This window comes from Podarcis pityusensis, assembly GCF_964106645.2.
Source record: "Podarcis pityusensis genome assembly, chromosome: 10".
NCBI classification, from domain to species: Eukaryota; Metazoa; Chordata; class Lepidosauria; order Squamata; family Lacertidae; genus Podarcis; species Podarcis pityusensis.
Genome location: NC_138035.1, coordinates 35,057,954 through 35,081,488, shown reverse-complemented (window position 1 = coordinate 35,081,488; position 23,535 = coordinate 35,057,954). Strand labels below are relative to the sequence as shown.

Genomic DNA, 23,535 nt, shown 5'->3' with positions numbered 1-23,535 from the left:
AAACTAGGAAAAGTTTTTTCTTAGGGCAGTGCCTATTAAAAGCAAGTAGGGGGAAAGGGATTGCTCCCCTCATAAACCTGAGCAATCTATTTGTGTTGTAGAGGAGCATGTGGCTGAGGAAGAATTCCATGTAAACAGAGACAATGAAGGTCTTTTATTAAATTTTGCAAAATCTAACCACAACTGAAGGGCAAAATATTAAGCATCCCAGAGAGTTTCAAATGAAGCTCAAATATTCACTTTGAATGAGACGCACATCATATTTGACATAAAGTGTAGCCAAAATTACACAGAGTAAAATATAAAATACAATTATTAATGTTGAAGACAAGGAATATATAAATATAAATAAGATTTGGGAACAGTAGATCTTATTGTGAGGTCAGGCAATGAGGAGGAGGACAAACAGAATGAAGGTTATAAAAAGGGATTTTAATGAATAAGGCTTATTTTCTTAAGATGAAGAAGTAGAATTAGACTTCTTTTTAGAAGCATTGAATGCTAATATTGTAACAGCAAAATATGTAATGGCAGCACTGATAAGAGGAATTGGGGCAGTTTTCACCTGTGCAGGGGGGACATCTGGAGAATATCAAATTGTGTGGATTATGGCAGAAAGGTTGAAAGTACAAGGCAAAGAGGGAAGAAGTAGTTTACCAAGACAGCAGAATGAATGTAATAGGATGCAAAAGAGAAAAGGAGGGGATAGCATACAAAAGACAACAAAATCTGGAGTGTAGCACAATGTGGAAGATGCTACCATAACACTCGGTTATTGAAGCTTACTCCCAAGTAATTGTGCACAAGACTGCAACCTGAAGTAGGTAAGTGAAATGGTCAGGCATATCCACAAGTCAGTTCTCATTGCATATTGAGTTACATTTTAATTTCCAAAATTTGCTTCTCAGTACTTCCACTTTTTTCAGTTACATATTGTCCAATATATTACTTCCTTCAAGATGGTGTGAAGTTCAGGTAGGATTTGTTCAAAGTCCTGGATAGGGTGGGCAAATAAAATGTCTCACAGTAGTAATGACTATTGTGGGGTGGGGGGGTCATTAGTTAAATTTTATTCTCCATTCATAAGCATAAATGTCAAGTAGCTGCCATCCAAGGAGTCCAAGATGATTTTCATATATGAGCACCGTTCACTTTTTCTTTACTATCTGTGAAATCCATTTCAATATGATTGAAAGCTGGATTGTCGGTTCCTTCATCTGTCACAGGGAATGGTTTCCAGTTTAAAACTTTGATTTTCTCATCCTGGAAAAAAAATAGTATTTTACTTTGAGGAGTAAAGCTTTCGTTATAAATATATAATGATTTATGTCCTTCCTATGCTTCCAGGGTGTTTTACAAAAACATAATAAAATGCAGCAACCAAAATAAAATATAATAAATTACACTACGTTAAAATAACAATACGTTTTAAATCTTGAGAAAATAGAAGGATCTTTGTCGTCACCCATTATGGATGAAAGTTGCTGTAAAGCTGCCCTTCCCTTCCCATTGCTTTAGAAACACTGGTACAAATAACATAAAATAGGGTTGCTCTATTTCTAGAAGTTAAATTCAGGACACAAAAGCTGAGCTTTTTTTAGGCAAACAATCTATTTTCCTAAATTCCACCCGGACACTATTTTCACCTGGCATAAAAAGAAATTACTTCTATTCTTCAGGCCAACAGTTGTGAGAAAAGATGACATAATAATAGACTCTTTGCATGAGCTTTAAGATATATGACCGCTAGAGAGAGCTATTTCTCTGTTTTAATTCTGTTGGTGGATTAGACAAGGAAGCCTAGTAGATTTATTTGCAACAAAAAGCATTGCACAAAACTACTGTTAGCGAAACTTGTTTGACAGGTTCTACCTTCCCAAAGGGTTATGTTACAGATCATTCTTTAGCAGCTTTGGTTCCTTATGTAATTCCGATATACCATTTTACACTAAAGCAAGAATATTCTCATAAGAAAGATATTTCTGTACCACACTGCCACAGCTGTTTCTTTAATAATATACATATTTAGACACATGGATTGGCCTAGGAGCATCTCATGTTGCCTGCACCATTGTTAAAACTAACAATGGTTTGAGCCTGATCAGTGTCTTTGATGGAAAAACACTGGAGCCCCATACAACACCTGTTTATGATTACAGTAAATAAATATATTTGAAGAATCTTCAATATTTTTACCAACTAAACTTTTGACAAACTCACTAGATAGGGTATAAATTTCTTGCATGTGGTTTGATATCTCTTCCAAATTTTGCATAATCATGGCAATAAACTCCTTACATAATCTTCTATATGACATACGCATTTTGGTGGTTTTTTGTTTTGATTTATTTTTACCTACACAGGAAAATTATGGCCATATATAAGCTCATCCTTTGTATTTCTTCCTTATATGTTTTTGTAGTGGGCCACATGACAATTTCCTGCATTGCTACTGTCTAATGATATACTGTGTACAGGTGTTCACTTCATGGACACATGACAAAGCAAAAATGGCCTTCTCCTGCTTCTCCAGATGTCTAGCAGTACTGTTTGGTTCACTGTGCTGCTGACAACTTGCTCACTACATGATTACAGCTAACACAGGAATATTTTTACAAATATAAACACAGTACGACATGAACTCCACACTTCAAGGTCTTCCCAGGTTTCACAAAGAATATTTCCTGGGAGGGCATCAAGTCTCCCTCTCTGATGGCAGGAAAATATTATCTTGGATCTGATTTTTCAGGACTCCTCCATATGGCTGTGGAAAAAGTCTGTAGCCAGTACAAAAAGAGGTCATCTTCGGGTCATGCCAGGACACTGTGGATCTGCAAGGTCCAATGCCCTTCCATTCCCTTGACAGTGGGGGACAAATTGAGGCAGTTTAATTCCTTCCCATTAATGAATAGAAGCAATAGGAGGGGAAAATGCAGCTTCATGGTCAGGGCTCCCCTGACACCTGAGGCAGACCCCAAAATGGCAGTCTTCTACCCATGAGGGGAGAAGAAATGAGGGAAGATCTACATCAAGAACAAGGGGGGAAAGAAAGATCAACATCTGGAATCAACTGCCCCAGTGGATTCTGCTTGTGGATTTTCTACTTGCCCCATGGGTGGTCTGGCCTTGATAATGGTAGTGCACATGCTTAGCATGCAAAATGTCCCAAGTTGAATCTTTGTTGCCTTCAGATATGGCTGAGAAACAATTCTGAGCTAGATGAACCAGCCTCAGACTTGGCATAAGGCAGCTCCCTCTATTTCTAAATATGCACACTTTCCACTCAGTCACAGGGAGCGCCGCTGGGCACAGGAAAGGGTGGTTTGTTTGCCTTTGGTTATCCCCGTCTCCCACCTTTGCATTACTCTGCATGTAAATAAAGATATCACATGAAAATCAATACATATAGTGTTGAAATATAATGTCCAAATTACATCATGTATCTGATACAGAAAACACCTGCTTATGAACATTCATGGCACAGTATATTTGCTGAGCTATATAAGAATGTCAGTGGGAACTTTAGTAAAATGTTGCAATGTTAAGTCCTCCTGGTTCTGGGTTCGAGCTAGGTAACCAGCCATGGTTACTTCATTCTCTTCCATTCCATTCCCCTTCCCACAACATGCTTTTAGTGAAGTTCATTCATTCTTGATGGCTACCATCTGGGAACAATGATACACCCTCAAGAAAATCCCCAAATATCCCTCCCCACTTACTAGGATAAAATGTAGATCCTAATAAACATGGATCTTTTACTGCCCAAGAAGAATGAAATAGAAAACTAAACTTACTTGTTTAGGTTTCAAAAATGAGAAATTAGACAAAAAGTCCTCTTTGGTGAGCATGAATTTCCGATCCACATTCTGCCGTAATCCTCCTGAAAAACATCCAATTAGTAGTTATTATTATTACTTTAATTTATTACCCATACTTCACCCTAAGCTCCCAGTGCAGGTTACAGCAATTTAAAATGCAACATTAACAATAATTTACAAAAGATAGAATCACAAAAATAGAGCGGTCCTGAAAATCTCAGCCCAGATAAAGTGGCCCATCCAAAGCACAGAGATTATTACAAATAATGTTTATGTGGGGGAGAACCATATATGCTGCCTTGAGCTCCTTGGAGGAAAGCTAGGATAGAAATAAAATTAATAAATTATAAATAAAATTAATTTATTCTTGAAATATATATATACCTTGGCTTTCTGTTTAAAACAGGGACATCCAATGTGATTTACATGAATAAAACAGTAACTTTAAAAGTTATAAACACTAACAGGTAACAAAAAACAGCAACATAACAGATTAGGCAAGAACCAAATCAAGAGTAATGGCTAGCTGAAACAAGGATTGTCAGAGAATTCTGATGAAAACAAACTGGAGTGGAAATTGCCAATGTTCGCTTATGCAGAAAATAAATAAATCCTTCAAAAATTATCAGTATTTGCTGCTGTTGTTTCTTTTAGTTCACAAAAGACTTGTAATTACATATTTTTCCTCTATTTGCATTGCTTTTCCTTTGCACTGAAATTAATGAAGTGGAATAATGAAATGACAATGTAACTTAAGTAATTATGTAAATTACATACTTTACCCAATTTCACCATATCAATGAAACAAATAATGCAGTTTTGGGTGAAAGATGAACTGCAGAGCAACAGAAACAGTGTTGCATGTGACAAATACAGAGCAAATGGAAAAATGAGGCCTTCTTCCATCCCTAGCTGAATCAGAAAGGTCTGTCATCTAGCAGCCTGCTTGGTTGCTATGCTACCTGCAGAGAAATGAAATATCCTTCTGTGCCACGATGGAAACTCAGCAAGTGGACAAAAGAGTGATGAGGCATTCTACCTTTGTCAGTCCACTTGGTAGCAGGCCTTCTTTTTAGCTAACTGAAGGAGCTGTTTATATAGAGATGTGAGAGTTCGGTTTTTTTTAGAAAATAATCTTTACTTCAATAAAATCACAACCAATTAACATACCTGTCGAAAGGCTGACAACTATTCCCACGGCAACTGTGACCAGGGTTCCAATTGTGCTAAAGTACAGATAAGATAAGGAATACCAATAATCTGCAATGGCAGGTCTGCAGGGGGGAAACAGATAGATATATTGTTATTTTTCTACAGTGTAAATCTGAAAATGGAAACTGATACATATTCCTTATTTAATTTAAATATTGTTGTTAAGAGGTTTTCAAACAGGGATAAATAATACAAATTAAACATCAACAATATCCAATAATCAAAACTGAACATCCAGAGAAAGACTTCAGTCAAAACCTAACAATTGAATACATTTTTGATCCAACAGGCTTTATCCAACTGGATAAATGGGTCTTTACTATGCATGTCCACTTGTTAGGGTTTTAGTCTTGTTTTAAATGTATTTGTTGTATTTGCGTTTTTAACTGTTTTTAATTATCTTACTCTTTTTAATTATTGATGATGATGATAAGCGCTCTTAAGGTTTACTGTACATATATGAGATAAATGCAGTAGTAACATATGAAAAGCTCAGCATTTTCTGTGTGTGTGATTTGCAAAACAAAGTCCTTATTCGCCTCCCAACAATGCAAACAGAAAAAAACTTCTAATGTGATTGCATTTTGATCAGATGCTATTGGGCAAATAACAGTAACATTTGTCAGTAACAAATAACATTTGACAGATCTACTATTTACCTCTCATTAGCTTGAGTTTCTAAGGAGCCATTCCAGTAGTTTTCTGTGCCTAGGGTGCTTATGTTGCAGCCTACCGTTGAAAGATTTAATGGCATGGCAGTACTGGGAAGTGGAGGGTATATCTGAGCTCCAATTCCAACCCAAAGGGAAGCTGTAAATCCCCCCATGAGACCTACAAATGCACCCTATAAAACAGAAAGATCAATCTTATTCAAACTTTAAAGAAAAGGGAAAGATGAGAGAAATAAAAGCAACCCGCATTATCCCCCATGCTCCATTGCTATTTCAAAACACAGGAAAGAAATCCACTTAGGGTTAAACTACACATTCTGTTAGTCACACATTCAGGGCTGTAGACACCTAAGACAAATAATAATAATAATAATTTATTATTTGTACCCACCCATCTGGCTGGGTCTCCTCAACCACTCTGGGCAGCTTCCAACAAAGATTAAAAATACATTAAAATATCACACATTAAAAACTTCCCTGAACAGGGCTGCCCTCAGATGTCTTCTAAATGTCAGGTAGTTGTTTATCCCTTTGACATCTGATGGGAGGGCGTTCCACAGGGCGGCCGCCACTACTGAGAAGGCCCTCTGTCTGGTTCCCTGTAGCTTTGCTTCTCACAGCAAGGGAACCGCCAGAAGGCCCTCGGTGCTGGACCTCAGCATCCGGGCAGAACGATGAGGGTGGAGATGCTCCTTCAGGTATACTGGGCAGAGGCAATCCTTCATATGTGATACAAGTTTTTCAGGCTAAATGCTGATATTGTTAGCCTGACCTTTGTCAAGCTTATGTGTTCCCTTTGTTCTGGCTTGCTTGATTGCTTGCTCATGTGTGTGTGTGTTTACAATTTAAATTCATTTTGCATTTCACCATAGGGACCTTTTGGGATCAAAAAGGTTGCATAGAAAATAGATACATATATTCATCTATACAAGCATACATACAACAGGCTGCTCTTCTGTCATAAATAAAATACAGGAAGAACACTTACCACAGGATTGGCAAAAGGACAAAGGATGCCCAAAGAAAATAGTCCCAGGAGAGGTCCACCAACCATGCCAAATATACTGAGAGCTGCCTGAGGAAAGAGTAAAACTAGAAATATCAGTCCTCAAAAACAGTGCTGCTGAACATTAAGAAAATGAAAACCAATGTTTAGCTTCCTTGTAATCACTTTCTAGACATCCTGAATAAATACTACTGCTGACGTATGCAGGTGAAAGTAACAGGTTAAACATTGCTTCAAGAAGGCATAGTTGATAAAGAGAATCAGAAGTGACAGGTGATGCTTAACTTTCCTTAGCCACCATTGGTGCCAAAAGCCATTTAGGGGACATGTGATTTAGAGCAGGGATATGACATGTAGGGAAAGGGTTCTTGCCAAGTGCCCCTTTGCCCCTTTCTATCAAGCCCTCCTGAAAGTTTTTGTTTACCTTTTTTAAAAAAATGAATGAATGAATGAATGAATGAATGAAATAAACTGAAGATGAAAACATACTCAAGAGTGTTACAGTAGCTTGAAAGTAACATAAGCTTGAACATTATCATTAAACTTACTGTTCCAAAACATTGCAAAAAACCCCATTTTTATACAAATCTGTTTGGCTGGTTATGTGCATTCTTTTGTAATAAATTAGCTTAATCATAGTAACTATGGACCAATTGTTCTAAATCCATTTGAATATAATAGGAGATTCAAAAGGGGCTTTTAAAAGCCAATCTACTACTGTTATAGTTTGGCCTTTTATCGTAATGTCCCACTGATTTCAGTATCCGCTTTTTATAGCATTCATGGATTTTGATACATTGGCCCACCAGTATGAAATGAAAAGTAGCGTGCTCTAGACTGAATATAAGTTTGCAATCTTAAAACAAGTTAGCTGCAGTCTTCCATTTTCTTATATTACTTGATCTAATTTAAGGCTTTTGCCAAAGTAAGCAGTTTGGAGTATAAAGAATAAAACTTAATCCATTGGTTTGTCCTGTTCTTCTAGTCAATTAATGTGAACTGAGGAATTATTAATCGCCTACCTGTAACAAACCTCCTAGAAGAGATGCCAAGGCAGCCATCGCAATACACACTCCACCATATAATAGACCTAAATGAGTGATACATACAGAAACGTCAAATGGCACCTATAGAATTCTGCACCTACAATCCACGAACCGTGAATTTAGTTTGCACCCATTAAAAACTATAGAAGTGTTGCACAAGATTTATAGAACGCTCACTGCAGTTTTTGCCCTGTGGGTTTTGTTTCACTGACTCTTGATAGCAAAACAACGGTTGATAACAAAACAACTAGGATTATATCTAGGAATAATCACAATCCACAAAAGATCATGTTCTTGTTTGCTTTGGGAAAAAATCACATAAAAACATTTCAAAACCTACAAAGCGACACCACTGGAAATTAAGTTTTTGAAATACTAGTCCTTACAAAGTAAATTAGAGTATTAGTAGTTAAGTTCACAACATGAATCATTTACATTCCTCATCTAATCCTCTAAGGAGATTGCTGTCTATAGATGAGTTCACTGTCCTCAAATGATTTATAAATGCTTGATATTTTCATGATTCACTATCCACCATCGCACAGCTATAATTTGCAGTCAGGGAGTGACAGCCATGCACTAATGCTGCAGTGAGGCAAACTAGTAGTTTGTGCTAGCCACACATTCATCTATATGAGCTACTGTGCCCACTGGAAACAAGCAACAACATTCCAAAACTTCAGGAATGTTAGCTATAATCCTGGTGTACTAATGCTGCCTTTACATATCACATCCATATTATACTTCATGCCCATTGCAATCTCCTGTTGGTACTGCTGCTGCAGTTGTTAGTAGCAGCAGCAACAGCAGTAGTAATAATAAAATAGTATATTAGTTATTTGGTATTACTAGAGCACCATCAATGTCCACAGAGCTTTACAGAATGCAAGAGGACAGGCCTGTACCCCAAAAATCTAACAATGGCAGCCCTAGGAATAATGAAGTTTGGGGACCGTTTTCTGAATGTGTCAGGGTAACAAGGGGTTCTGCATCCTGCAGATTCATAGCCCCTCCAACATGCCATGCCCCTGGGACGTCATGCCACACCACCACTGATATAATGCTGGCAACAGGTAATTCACGCTGGCCTTTGGGTGACATAGGTGTTGTCCCATCAACAGACCTCATCTTTGCTGACAGAGCAACACATACACCACTTCCTACGGCCAGTGGCGGAGCTTCATGCTCCGGCACTGGGGGCGGAGAGCAGGTGGGGGCAGGGCTGGTACACATCCCGGGGGTGGAGGGCGACGCCCGCAGGGGCGGGGCACCCAGCGAGGGTGGGGGGCAGCCACAATGGCACCCTGGGGATTGCGCTGCTGGGGGCGGGGCACTCCCCCCACACTCCTCTTCCTCCGCCAGTGCCTACGGCCCCTAAGATGGCACCGACAGATGCACCATTGAGCAAAATGGCACTTACTTCTGAGCAGAGGGGGGCACTGAGCCAAGAGGGTGCCATAGGGGGCGCTGCAACAATGTCTGAGAACAGAAGGTAGGGGTGCACCAAATTTTGGCATTGCACAAGGCACCGCTGAAATTTCAAAGCCCAAAGTCTGCCACTGTTCTGAGTAAATATGCATAATGTTGTACTGTAAATTACTAAATTTCAGCATTGAATATCTGTTTGCAAGCCCTGCTTGCTTAATTTTCTGATTGTACAGCCAATTGTACTATATTTAATAGGTGATATGAATAGGCTTGTGTACCTGCTTAATAGCAAGAAGCAAGATAATTCTGTAAGACAGTCAATAATACAACCACCTTGATTATTCTAATAGTTCATTTAAATAAATTCCTTTAATTATATTTAAAAGTTACCTATAAAAACATGTTAGAGTAATATAATGTTACCTTTATCAACATTAATGGAAACTATAAACGTCATAATATCTGAGAAGAAAATAAAGACTTGGCTCCTGAAGCTTGAAAAGATAAAGACTTACTCATCCCCATAGAAATCCAAGATAATTTCTTTTCAGTGGGTGATCTGAGATAAGGTTTAATGAGGTCTTCTACAGTCACAGCAGCTAAAGCATTGATGCTAGAGGACACTGTACTAAGGAAGATGAAATATAGTACATTTTAATTGTATACCTGCTCAGAATAGTGTTTCACTAACGCATTAATAACTAGCAGAATAATGAAGCAGTGAATGTGATCTACAAGTGATATCAGGAGAGGCTATAACTACAAACTTTTGTTTCTGAGTGGTATCGTAAGTTTCAGTGGAATCTCAGTAAGGCAATTCTTTGTATGTTAAGCTGATAAAACAGCTTTATTTCTCTGCAAATCCTGTATCATCAACTTTTGCCTTATTAACAGTAACAGATCAGCAGTAATATCTCAGTGCTCACATCCACACCGAGTAAAATAAGCTTGCTCCAACTGAAATAGGCTCCCATCAATTAACCCAATATTAAGCGCTTTTAGAAAGAAAGAAAAGGGGAAAAAAGGTACTCACCATTACAGTAAGTAAGTGCCATACTGTTAACATTTGGGGAAGGTGGGGGTACTGTGTACCCTTGAGCACTCCCAGAAAAAAGCACTGCCTATATTTATATATATTTATTTACTTGGAGAAAATCCAGCTATGTTAGGTGGGGCTTACTTCCGAATGTGAGTATACAGGATTGCGGCCGATATACCTCTCCCAGAAGCATTCCCTTATTCTCGGGGAAGTGGGTAGAAGACTGAAGCCTATATTGATTAATCCACTGATTAAATTTATAAAGGTTACTGTAGTCATCTGAATTCATTGAGAACATTTTCCCCTTACTCCAATGGATTCAGGATTAATTTACCTTAATGTTCCGCTATAGGCACTAGCCACAAAAAGTCCTGGCACACCTGGAAAATCGCGTAGAATATCCAATACCAAATATGGCATGAGCTGAAAAAAGCAATATACATATAAATTATAAAATCATTTCAATTTTGTTATAGAATCATTTCAATTTTATTGTCTTCCCCACATTTTTGTAACTTTCACTATCTTCATTCTTTATCATTTCTCTAAGCTTAAATACATATACAATTTAAATCTTTTTTCCCGGCACAAGAAGTTAGGTACAAAATTGGAACTGGAACCTAGAATAGCATTCATTCATGTATTGAATTATGCAAGATCTTTTGAGGACACTGGCTCCAAATATGTAATGGCATTCTTTCTTCAGGGCTGGCCCTACCATTAGCCAGAGTGAGGCAACTGCCTAAGGCAGCAAATGGTAGGGAGAAGCAGCAGCAGCAGCTACCTATTTCTCCTGAGCCTCTTGGCCATTCCTTTCTGTCAGAAATCGGAACTATGTGTGCCAAATAACAAAACCAACCTGTCCTTTCAGGTGTGCTGAAGGACACTATCCCATTGCTATTGTTGTAGTAAGATTTACTTGGAGTAGGGGGAACAGGAGCAAATATTTTTTTCTCTTTGCCTCAGGCAGCAAAATGTATTTGGCTGGCCCTGCCCTTCTTTCCAATGAGTGGTCTTGTGACTTCACCTAGTAAGCCCATGTACTCAACATCACATCTGTGTCAAACCAAAAACTACAATGCTAATACAGTACTTTCTTTTGCTCTTCTAAAGTATATATGTATGATAATATTCTATATGTATTAGAAAGTTAAATACGAAACCTGGTCTGGTGCTGAAACACATTTTGCTGTCCAAGGGTCACAATCCTTATAAATGGAGTACATTGCTAATCCAGACAACACTGCACATGCAAGAATTGCCCATAGTCCCAAGAGGTTTATATAAAGAGATCTATGAGGAAATAACAACATTTTTAATCTTGGGAAATACCTGGTAAATCACAGTTATAGTATTGTGTAATTGTGTGCTGCACTGTACCTGAACTCGCTTCCTCTTTGGCAGCCAAAGGAAATAGAACCTTAGTTAGGTTACAATGTACTTACTGGTTTATTTAGCTAAAAAGGCAATGAAAAACATTCAATCATGTGCGTGTTTGTGTACATGTCGCTAAAACAAGCTGTCACATGTCACTTGGAGGAGCTCCCGCTTGCCCTTGCTGCTCTGATATCACTGCATGTTCATAGAGATACTGGCTTTGTTACTGAGAACAGGGCTCTCCTGCCTCTTCTTTCCCATACCAACTCCCAGTGCGCCTGGCCCCCAGTAGCTACTCATGAAGATCAAGAGACCCTTGGGACAGGGTGCAAAAGGAAATGGGTGGGGATTGGGAATGTAAGTGCCTTCCATTTATTCAAGAGTACATTTAAAGCAAAGCCTCTATTTACTGAGCCTCACCTCTGAAAATCCCATTCATGCCTTGCTCTGATTGCTGAGCAGACACCACATACTGCCTACACATTTTCAAGCCTACATATTTTCACAATAACTACGATAGCTAAACTGCTTGGGTCCAATACACTGAATGACTTATTGTTGTTCTTTGTCATTTCTATTTCTAAGATCAACCAGGAGCAACTTTCTATCTTTCAGTGGTGTTGCATCCCTTCCTGTAGTTTCCAGAAACCAGTGACTGTTTTTAATCAAACTCTAGTATAAATTGCTAGCGTTCTGGTCTGAGTACAGTTGGCAGGCTTTGCTTATGGTATTTTAAGATACAGGAAGTCCTGACAGCTTTTCTCTAAAAGTGTTATTCTAAGCAAGTATGTGAAGAATGTCATTTCTGTGAAGCAACAAAAGCAACTTTTCCCTTACTGTTACCATGGCACTGGTCATGATCCAGCATTGACTGACCCTGATCCTACCTAAACAAATTAAAAGGTGAAATTGACTTGGCCTGGTCTTATTGCAATTAGCTTCTTGTAACATTCTTCAATAGCAAGGCAATATTGAAAGTCAAAAGCATCGTTCTTTTTTGGTGTCTATACACCCATTTTTTCACATATTAGTATAATCAACATTATAAAAGAAACATAGTTCTATCTTAAATTTGTACAGAAACAGGTTGCAAATCTGGTACTTGTTACAAAATTCCTTTCAAAAAAATTAAAGTAAATGTGTGTATTTAGAACGTTAGTAAAGTATTTACACCTTTATATAATTATATTTCCAATGCTAATGCTTTTGTCAGCAGAAAACAGGAAATCAATTTTTGGCAATTCCAGCTCCCTTGGCCTTCACACCCCTCCCTAAATATGATCTAGAGGTACCTTCCAAAACAGATTATGGGAGCTGTGGGGCAGGTGGAAATTGCTGAAAACTGCTCCCTCCCTGTTCAACTGATAGATGGAAGCCTTACCATTAGCAATACCATAGGAAACAGCCCTAAGGAAATCAGTTGGTAATTGGTGCTAATTATTATTGATGTTGTCGCGGATGCAATGGTAAGTAACCTTTGATGTAATAATTAGGATGGAGTTGTCCATATAATAAACCAAGATTCATTATTGCATGGCTCTGCGCAGGAGTAAGCTGTATTTGTAAATGTTCAAGTATTTATACCATTTACAATTTTAAAAAAGACACAAAGCTACAAACTGCTATAATTTACCCTAATCTAATTGTTCGTGTGTATTTGCTTTTGACAAGGTCCACAAAATAGAAAACAGGTCATTTATATCTTTTATGACTAGATTTTTTAAACCCATAATATCAAGAATGCAATTTAAAATTGAAACGTTTTGCAAAGAACAGATTATGCCAGTCGGTCAAAATAATGAACTTACAGCTTTGCTTGGAATAGGGTTTTGCAGGCAATGTATCGTTGAACTTGAGACTGGTTGATTCCATATATTCCAAGCCAGGTGAAAGTCCCACCTACAATAATTGTCCAGAATGTATGCCTTTGCAAAGGATCAGGGTTAAAACTAAATTAAAGGGAGGGAAATAAAACTGTGAAAAAATGGTCTTTAGACTCTTTCCATGTTCACATTCAATTTATACACAAGTTCTCAAGCAAATTGAAAAAATAACAATGGTTAAATATTAAACTCAACTAAATACAAAATAACACACACACACGATATTTGAAATACATAATGCAAGATGCAATAGTTCCTTATGAATAAGAGCATTGGTTGTATCATGGTGGCTTTGGACTGGTGTAGTGCTGTCATACGTCAGAAGCAGTGTCTGGGCGGAAATCAGGAAAACCTATGTTGGCAATGTCGTTTTTGCTAATTTTCCTTTAAAAAAAGCTCAACAACTTTTGTGTCCGGACTTTCACTTTTTGAAATATGGCAACCCTAGACTGGTGGCAGGGCATCCCATTTTCAATCTATGCATTCATACAGTCCAGTGATTCTCCTTTCAGCACTAGGTCATTGAAGGTGGCAGGGAATGTTGACCCAGCCAAGATCATGCCCATACCTGATGAGTTTGCGTGGGAGATGTTTAAGTGAGATGGCATCCCCCAAGTGCCACCTTGGGCTTCTTTGGCAAACTTGCTAGTCACAGGAGCAATGATCCCTCCTGGACCAGCACAATCCCCATCCCATCTTTCAGCGACCTGGTGCTGGAAGGGGAAATGCCACATGGCTGTAGTGCTCCCTTTCACTGTCACTTTTTCCTGCCACTGCCTACCTCAGCCACTCTCATAAGCCTGGGGACGACTACCTGGAAGGAACTCAGGAGGTACTTGTGGAGCAATCAGTAGGCACCTTGCCAGGCCTGTGGCCAGCTAGATATAGCCAGGATGGGCAAGGGTTCAAAGCACAGCTGCAAGGAACATACATATTAAGACTGCTGCAGCTGAAGTGAAAACTGCTCTGGAATCAACATGGAGTCCAAGATGTAGAGGCTACAAGATAATGTATCTAAAGTGTCTGTCGCAATGAGTCACTGAGAAGTCGCCTATTCTAGACCTCAAATTACTTGGAATAAGTAAATCAACTGACACTACACTGATGCAATGGTGGTGGTACAGAAGAAGGATTGCTCTGCTACCACAGAGTGAGCTCAGAAATGAAGTCAACCCTATGCTCAGTCATTCAAATAAGTCTCTCTTCCATCTGTGTTTGGATGAAATGTCAAGGCTGCTGCTTTATCAGCTACAGTTCCCTGCTCATCACCAGAAATGTACAGGCTTAGTTAGTAATGTTGGTAAGATAGTGATAATGCTAGTCTGCTACACTGCATCCAGTGTGGCCTATTCAAGATTTTCCCTGACTCAATGCAGATTTTTTAAACATTTTTTTCAGTCTAAAGTTTTGGCACAAGCACATTCATTGTTAAGGGTAATACAAAATTATAGCAGTTCTCAAACAAACCTTAAAGCTTCTTAGAAATGCAGAAATGATCCCTTTCTGCAAAGTGAATAACTATCTATATTGTTTATGTTGCACAAAAAAACTCTACTTTTTTATTCATGAATGCTTTATAAGATAACTAATAACCTTACCCTAAGCATATACCTAGAATAAATGACACTGATTACAATGATGCATAAGTTAAATAATATATTTAAGGTTTAGTTGCAAAATTCTGCTGTAATACTGTAGCCGAAACAAATAAAAAACTTACTCCCAGAAATTTAATCTTCCTCCATGGTAGGAATCATTTAGAATTGGTTCAATGCCATGTTGAACAACCACAGCACGTATAATCACAGATGTAAAACCTGCTACCATGATTCCAACTTGAAAAACATCCGTCCAAACTACTGCTTTTAGACCACCCTATGTGGAGAAAAACAGATAGATTAATATACAACCTAGATTACTTCTTTGTCAATAAAATGTATCAGAAGAGAAGAGAAGGGAACCCCCACCCCACCCCCGGAGAATTAATGTTTTGAAGGACCTAACAACTTCAATGCACTTCTCTAACCAAGCCATTCCACTGCTGTGGAGGCAACACAGCATCACCAGCTTTGGTGCACCCAGAGACAGCACTACCAACAGAGCCTCCCCTGTCACTTTTAAGGCCTTGGGTGGCACTCTTTTAGGTAATTGTGTTCCAGCCATTCAAGACTTTGGGTCTGGTACTAAAACTTTAAATTGGTCCTAACAGCTCATGAGCAGCCAGTGCAGCACTTTCAGGACCCATGACACATGATCCCATAGGGCTCCACCACTCACCAATCCTTCTGCATTTGGTGTGGCTTTGAAACTGTCTCCAAGGCCAGCCCCTTGTAGAGCACATTGCAGTAGTCTGGATGGGGAGTCACTACAGAATGGACTACTAGCTTAAACTGGGCATAAGCACTCCTGCCCACTGAAGCTACCTGAGAGTCCAGTGGCAGGTTGGAATCCAGGAGTACTACCAGACTACGAACCTCTTCCTTCAGGAGGAGAGCAACCCCTCCAGAAAAAGGTTGTCCACCTAATACCCAGAAATGAGAACTGTCCACTCATAGCACCTCTGTCTTGTCAGGGTTCAGCCCATCCTGGCTTCCAGGCACCGGTGCAAGACCTTCACAGTGTTATATAAAATAATTTTATGGGATGCAAATAATTTTATGAAAATTTGCATTCAATTTTTAAAATATTTATATGCAATAATAAAATGAATTTTAAACATACCAGTGTGCAATAGAAGGTACAGACTACTCCTGTTGCAACCACTGCACCCCACAGGTCAAATCCTGTAACTAGAAAAGAAAATATAAAGTGTAAAGGAATGAGGGGGTTTTTATGATAGATGCTTATTTTGGTGTTTGAACAGTAGATACAAAGAGCACTGGAAATAATTCTTAGTGGTAATTAATTACAATTTGGCCTTTGATCGATTCTTCCATACTGGCTTGTTTGGAATTATGCCCATAAAACAACTCTGCACAACAGATGCTATTGACTATGTTAACTAAATAGAACCTGAACACAGAGGCAACGATATCTGATCCTCTCAATAAACAACAATTAAATGACACCAATATCATGCTCAGCTCATTAGCTGCCAGAGGTAGTTGGCTTGCTTTTGCTGGAAACAAAATTATAGGGTGGATGGACTTTGCTCTGCTCCACCAAGGCAATTCTAATTTGACCTGTAAGGGTGCACTTTATGGCTTGCCAGATGTTTGATAATCGTCCTGATTTGTAGCCTACCAAGACCCCCTGTGTAGGGAACCATGGTCCCAAGACATGTCCCAAAGCTGCCATGCTGCCATAGAAGTTGCCATCTGAAACATCTTGAAAGCACCAAGCTAGGGAAGGCTGGTCTAAAGATGCATGATATATAAATCTTTCTGAAACTAAGGAGGTCATAGACTGGTGATTGACTGGATGGGAGACTTTCTGAGAATACTGTGTGGTATTTCTTCCATTGTGGAAGAAAGACAGGTTATACATGTAATGAATAAAATTCAAGAAATTGAACATAAAAAATGGCTGTCTTGGTGATTTGAGTTGTGAACCCTTGCTGCAAAGATATACTTGATAAATAGTTTGTCAGGGAACTGACATTGGAGCCAGAGGCGGAGGCAAGGCTCCCGAGCGATGCTGGAGAAGGGCCCAGCAGGGAGAGAGGCAGCTCATCAGCTGGGGAAGGAAATCAGTGTAACACCAGGGATAAAGGGGGGCAGATGGAGGAATCGGCGAGGGGGCTCCAGGACTCCTCGTCGGAGACCAGCGGGGAGAGCACGGGTCCTCCGCTACCCACACCCTCCCTGCGCAGAAGACTTCCGCGCAGGGAGAGTAGGAGGAGACTTGGAGTCAAACAGCTTTTATGCTGGAAAAGGTTTAAGAAACGCCCACTGACGGATTCTGCTAGCGACTGAAACAGCCACGAAGTGAAGGGCTGTCCAGACAGAAAAGGTTTAACAAGGCAACCTAGCCAGGAGTGGCGGCAACTTACGCACAAGCAACCCCTATATTTATGACATAGTTTCATAGATATAGTTTTAACTGTTTGGCTTATATTTATTGGTTTAATTATTATTATGTTATTGATTTTATTGTTTGAATATGACTACTGCCCTTCTTGATGGATCTAGTCTAGAAATGCAGTGAATAAATCAAAAAATATAAAAATTTGAATTAGCCATCCATGTACATTTTTCAAGAAGGTAACTATACCACATAGTTTATGCATTTCCCCCTTTAAAATCCACACGAAACCACTATTCCACAATATTTAGGGTCCATTAAGCCTAGAATATTTACAACATTATGTTGTATGGTAATGAAAGCAAAAGTTAGCCAGAAGTTACTTCTCAAAGCATAGCTGCTGTTCTGATGCTGGAATTTTAGATTGGCAAACCTTTGCTGAAGTCAGCAGAAATATACAAAGGCTTCATAATAGGTCTTGCTTTATACAATAATTGATAACAGATATTAAAGAATAAGCTATGTTACCATAAATTCATTTATTCATCTTACCTTGATTTAAAGCCAAGGCTGGGGCATAAATGACAATTCCAGTGTATAATATCTGGAACAGAGGATACAGACACAAACATAACATTTTAAAGATCATCCCATTTTATTGCTAAAAACAAAACCTTCATACAGGAGCAGTTTCACTTTTTAAACAATTTTTAACACTCTCAAATACTCCACTTTCCTTTCTCAAAAGATGCAAAGTGATAAAAGCTTCAAGAAATCTTTAAAAGACTTTGGAACTTTTAAGCTTCAGAGCTAGTCTTGTTTTATTTTGTTGTAGTTTACATTCTATTATTCCTAGTAACGGTGATGGGTGATTAGTAAATGTTGATTAGATATTGTTATTTTTTTACTTTGTTTCAATGTACATTAATAAGAATTTGGGTTAGGTTGATGACAGCTAAATAAGCTGTTCAGGGGGTTAACAAACTTAGAAGTTTGGGAAACTGGATCACTAGGAGATTGAGGGTTGCAGGTGCTGTAACAGAGGGGTTCCATAGTAGTTCCATTCCTCTCTACAGGATCACTATAAGATAGCAGATTCCCATTCAGCCCCATGGCATTCATGCTGTGAATGTCCCACAGGCTTCTGTTCTACCACCAATGCTATTCCATGTTTGCTTATTTAATAGCATTCCTATACCACTTAATCATCAAAACCTCTAGACAATTTACATAAAATATACATTAAAATTACCAAAAAAAGTCAGGTGCTAAAAACAAGTTAACCAAAACCTTTTAATATTGGAATAAAACCAGCAGTTTTAAAATATAATACATAATACAATGCAATATATTAAAATTTATTATAATAATATTACAAATTAAAATTTACATGTCTGAGTAGACTAACTCAAACAAAAATGTTTTTAGCAAGTGCTGAACAGAGTACAGTGGTACTTTACTTCTCGAACGTAATCTATTCTGGAAGTCCCTTCAACTTCCAAAACGTTTGAAAACCTTCTAATTGGTGCAGGTGCCCTGGAAACAATTGCCAACAGGGCATCGGACATCCGATTTCCAAAAAAGTTCAAAAACCGGAACACTTACTTCTGGGTTTTTGGTGTTTGGGAGCCGAAATGTTTGAGTACCAAGGCATTCAAGAACCAAGGTTCCACTGTACAACAAAAGTACCTGCCTAATATCAATGGGCAAGGAGTTTCAGAGTATAGGTGCTGCCACTGCAAATTATCAATTCCTTACAGGTGCAGAACAAATATTATGTGACATTTGCAGAAGTGCCAGGTCTGCAGACTGAGGCACCTTGTGCACAATATACAGTCGTACCTTGGAAGTGAAACGGAATCCGTTCCGGAAGTCCGTTCGACTTCCAAAACATTCGAAAACCAAAGCGTGGCTTCTGATTCCATTCAGAAGCTGTGGAAACCCCGCTGGACATTCGGCTTCCAAAAGAATGTTTGAAAACTGGAACAGTCACTTCCAGGTTTCGATTATTTGGGAGTCAAAATGTTTGAGAACTAGGCTGTTTGAAAACCAAGGTACGACTATATAAATAAAAGAAAAATACTTCACACTGTAGCATAGAATTGTAGAGTTGGAAGGGACCCTCAGGGTCATCTATTCCAACCTCCTGCAATGCAGGAATCCTGCCCACAGCTACCCCTGGGCAGTGGCAGACCTGGCTGCATGGGCACCCGGAACAGCGGCCATGCCATGCACCCGGGGGGGGGGCAATCCTCCGGGGCAGTGGGGCGAGCCCCCGCGGTGTGCCTTTTTGTCACCCCCCTCAGAGATGGAACCCTACGTGCCCCTGCCCCTGGGTGGGTTTGAACAACCAACCTTCTGGTTAACAGCCAGATGCACTGACCCATTGTGCCACTGGGGCGCATGTTCAGTTCAGAGTTCCTTTCACAGTTCCTTAAATATTTATGTCTTGTAATGAGTTACAACACTCTCAGTGATTTCAGTGGCACAAGGATTACCCCCGTATGTTCCTACCTCATTGTAGTTAATATAAATAACTATATTGAAGCTTGTTCACAATCTCACAACTGAAGCTTCTAATGTCAAGCTTACCATATTTTTTGCCCTATAGGACGCACTTTTCCCCCTCCAAAAATGAAGGGGAAATGTGTGTGCGTCCTATAGGGCGAATGCAGGCTTTCGCTGAAGCCTGGAGAGCCCCACCGCCAGCCCCACAAGCTCGGGGGACAGCGGGGAGGCGCAGCGCGCCATCCCGCTGTCTCCCGACGTCGTTTGGAGGCTGGCGGCGGGGAGAAGCCTGCTTGTCCCCACCGCCAGCCCTGCAAGCTCGGGGGACAGCGGGGAGGCGCAACGCGCCCAGGCTTAGCTTCAGCCGTAGGAGCCCGGCGCTGGGCTCCCACGGCTTGCGGAGAGCTGCATGTTATGGGGGCTGGGGTCGGGGGAAGCTCGGGCTTCCCCCGTCCCAGCCCCGCGCCTGGGGGGAAATAATTTTTTCTCCCTTTATTCCCCCCCCCCAAAAAAAATTAGGTGCGTCCTATGGGCCGGTGCGTCCTATAGGGCGAAAAAAACGGTATATTACAGCTACTATTTGCAGTAGATAAAACATGCTTCATATACACTAGGCTAAATAACAATGGATGGCATTCAAACAAGTTTCACTCAGAGTAAACCTACTGAAATTAATGAATATGACTAGGTTAAGTTGTGGAACTTCTTTGGCACAGAGGTAGGTTTGTAACGTTCACTATTCACTTTCATTGAATGCTGAAGATGCATCTCTTTCTATCTTTTTAGCCTGGCCTTTGATACTTGAGATGTCTGTTTTCAGGACCCATCCTATTCCTATGGCTGTAATTTGTTTTAATTGTTTTTAATTTATGAATTTTACATTGTTGTTGTAGTAACATGCCCTGGGACTCACTGGTGAAGGGCAGATAATCAATTTTAGAAGCAGTTGTAGTAACAGTGATTTCAGTGGGTCTACTCCTCCAAGTAAAACTTAATTGAATACCACCCAATTAGTTTGATTTGTACATTTCTTAGTATCTGAGGTTTCTAAATCAATGTCCTTACCGTAAGTATAATGAAGAGAACTGTCCCACACAGGCGGAGGTATTTATTAAATCGAAGTTCTAAATACTGTAAAAGTAAATACATAAAACGGTCATGAACAATTTTTATGTAGTCGGCAAGGAACAGTTCATTTCACATTGAAGAAGATTATATTAATCTGGAGGAGAAAGGGGTTGATTTTCCATTTATTATTTGACTGCTCAGATCGTAGTCAATTTTCCTTATTTTCTTTTGCCTGCTACAGCAACTATATATTTATTTTGTATTTATTTATTTAAATAGACTACATTTTCATATAAAATATCATAAGGCAGCATACAGCCTAAAATACACAGTAAAACAAAATTAAAAATGTGAAAGACATCAGTAAAAGCTGGTTGGCAAAGAATCTCAGGTATGAAAGTCCTATTTAAATCATCCTTTTTTTACAAAAAAAAAAAATCTAAGCATGAGCAGGGATGACTCTTGACAGATAGTATGACTAATGGCCAGGGATAATGGGAGTTATAGTTCAGCAACAGCTGGAGGGATAAAAGTCCCCCACAGCTGCTCAATTGGGAGAGGCTGTGAAAGCTCTGGATCGGCATTTGAATGCAGTAGTGGACTAGATGAAGGCAAATAAACTGTGCTCAACAGAGGCTCCTTGAGTGGGTAGTTCTCATGTCTAGAAGATAAGTTAAGTTACCTGTTCTGGATGAGGTTCCACTCTCTCTCTCTTAAGGAGCAAGTGTGTAGCTTGGTGGTACTCCTTGATATATCCTTGTACAGTGGTACCTCCGGTTACATACGCTTCAGGTTACATATGCTTCAGGTTACAGACTCCACTAACCCAGAAATAGTGCTTCAGGTTAAGAACTTTGCTTCAGGATGAGAACAGAAATCGTGCTCCGGCAGCGCGGTGGCAGCAGGAGGCCCCATTAGCTAAAGTGGTGCTTCAGGTTTAGAACAGTTTCAGGTTAAGAATGGACCTCTGGAATGAAGTAAGTACTTAACCTGAGGTACCACTACGCTGAGCCAATCAAAGCTGATGGAAGGCACTAATGCTGCTTGTTGTTTCCCCAGACTACAAAACTGCTCCTTAAGGGTACAATCTTTCACCTTTCCAATTCCCTGACAAGGAGACGATGGTGGATTCAACTTCAGCTTATTGTCTCTCATCCGGCCCACCATTGCATCCAGGCACTGATCCAGAATCTGCACACCTTCTCCTGACTCAGATGTTACAGAGAAACAGAATTGTGTACCATCAGCATACTGATGACAATTCACTCCAAATCTCATAATGACTTCTCCAAATGGCTTCATATAACCTAGAGGACAAAAATGAGCCCCATAGCAAAAATGATCAAGCTGCTATGGGGCCAAGAAATCATCACCTAAAACTGGAAATGGTCTCAGAGATAGGAGCACTGTTTTACAGTGGGTTTTGCTCCTAACTCCCATTACCTGAGTGAGAGAGGTTTGAGAGTGGTGGTGGTGGCAGGGCATGGGCTGGTTGTCTTTAGTTGACTGCAGTAAGATTTGTACATTGGCAAATGTTTGCACGAACATGTACCTACATGTGCAGCCTAATTCATAAACCAGGCACTTGGATTTCACTAGTTTACCACAAGAGCTGGGCAAACAGATCTACAAATATTGTTTTGGGATTTTCATTGATTTTTCCTTTGGCTGCTTTCTACATGAAGACTCTTTAAAGCTAATGTTTTCCAAATGGGGCTACAAGACGTAAAGTCCTTATGCGTTTGTTGTGCTTTGTCCCCATTGTGTGAGTATATATATATATATATATATACTACAATGTGGAAACAAAATGTAAATTTACTATTTTTAACCATTTATAATTTATTGATGTTTTCATGGATGCCCTTTGCTGATTTTATATGCATTTGTTGCATGCTGCCTTGATTTGTTTCTGCGTGCAGGTTGTAAATACGATATTAAAATATAATGGATGATCCAAAGAGCAGAATCGGAGGTCCTGACTGCGAAGGAACTCTATTAACCCTGAAAGCAACCTCGGGAGGTTCACCAACTGCGCCAGAGAAAGTTAGCGGGAGTCCCCTGCTCCTACCTCGTAGGTGCTGGTGATGCCCAGGCGGTAGAAGACGGGCACGAAGACCTCGGCGCTCAGGATGACCACCAGCGCGTAGGTGATGGCGAAGACGCTGAACCTGGCCCCGAAGCGGTACACCTCCGACGGGGTGCCCAGCACCGTCACGGCCGACATGAAGCTGGCCGTCAGCGACAGCGCCACCGGCAAGGCCGACATGCTGCGGCCCCCCATCAGGAACTCCTGCGAGCTCTTCTGCCCGCCGCCCGCGAAGGCGTAGTACACGCCGATGGCCGCCGAGATGAGCAGCATGGCCCCGAAGACCACGTAGTCCCACGTGCCGAAGCCCCCGACGGCTTGGCAGCCGCTCATGACGCCCGGAATGCCGGCGCTGACAAACAGGAGGGAAGCGCCCACGGAGAAGAAGGACGGCGCTTCTCTTCGGCGAAGCTCGCTGGGAGGGAGG

General features: G+C 40.1%; 1 protein-coding gene across 1 annotated transcript; it reads right to left on the bottom strand.

Annotated features, from left to right (window-relative positions):
• Window positions 1-134: 134 nt before the first annotated feature.
• On the bottom strand, window positions 135-23,535 carry LOC308486978 (sodium-coupled monocarboxylate transporter 1-like). Its single transcript, XM_081024223.1, has 15 exons — window positions 23,091-23,535; window positions 21,017-21,082; window positions 17,996-18,047; window positions 16,202-16,269; window positions 15,201-15,355; window positions 13,406-13,546; window positions 11,384-11,513; window positions 10,555-10,643; window positions 9,697-9,809; window positions 7,730-7,797; window positions 6,690-6,776; window positions 5,690-5,874; window positions 4,989-5,092; window positions 3,795-3,880; window positions 135-1,263 (listed from the first exon to the last, which is right to left on the bottom strand). Exons 1-15 carry the CDS (start codon window positions 23,439-23,441, stop codon window positions 1,132-1,134), a joined length of 1,827 nt encoding a protein of 608 aa, XP_080880349.1. The 5' UTR covers window positions 23,442-23,535; the 3' UTR covers window positions 135-1,131.

Coding starts and splice junctions, on each gene's coding strand:
- LOC308486978 (XM_081024223.1), bottom strand. CDS start 23,441: ATGAGCGGCTGCCAAGCCGTCGGGGGCTTCGGCACGTGGGACTACGTG. Junction 7,798..9,696: donor TTGGATTTCTATGGGGATGA/GTAAGTCTTTAT, acceptor TCACTCATTTAG/GTCTATTATATGGTGGAGTG. Junction 5,093..5,689: donor GAAACTCAAGCTAATGAGAG/GTAAATAGTAGA, acceptor TCCCCCCTGCAG/ACCTGCCATTGCAGATTATT.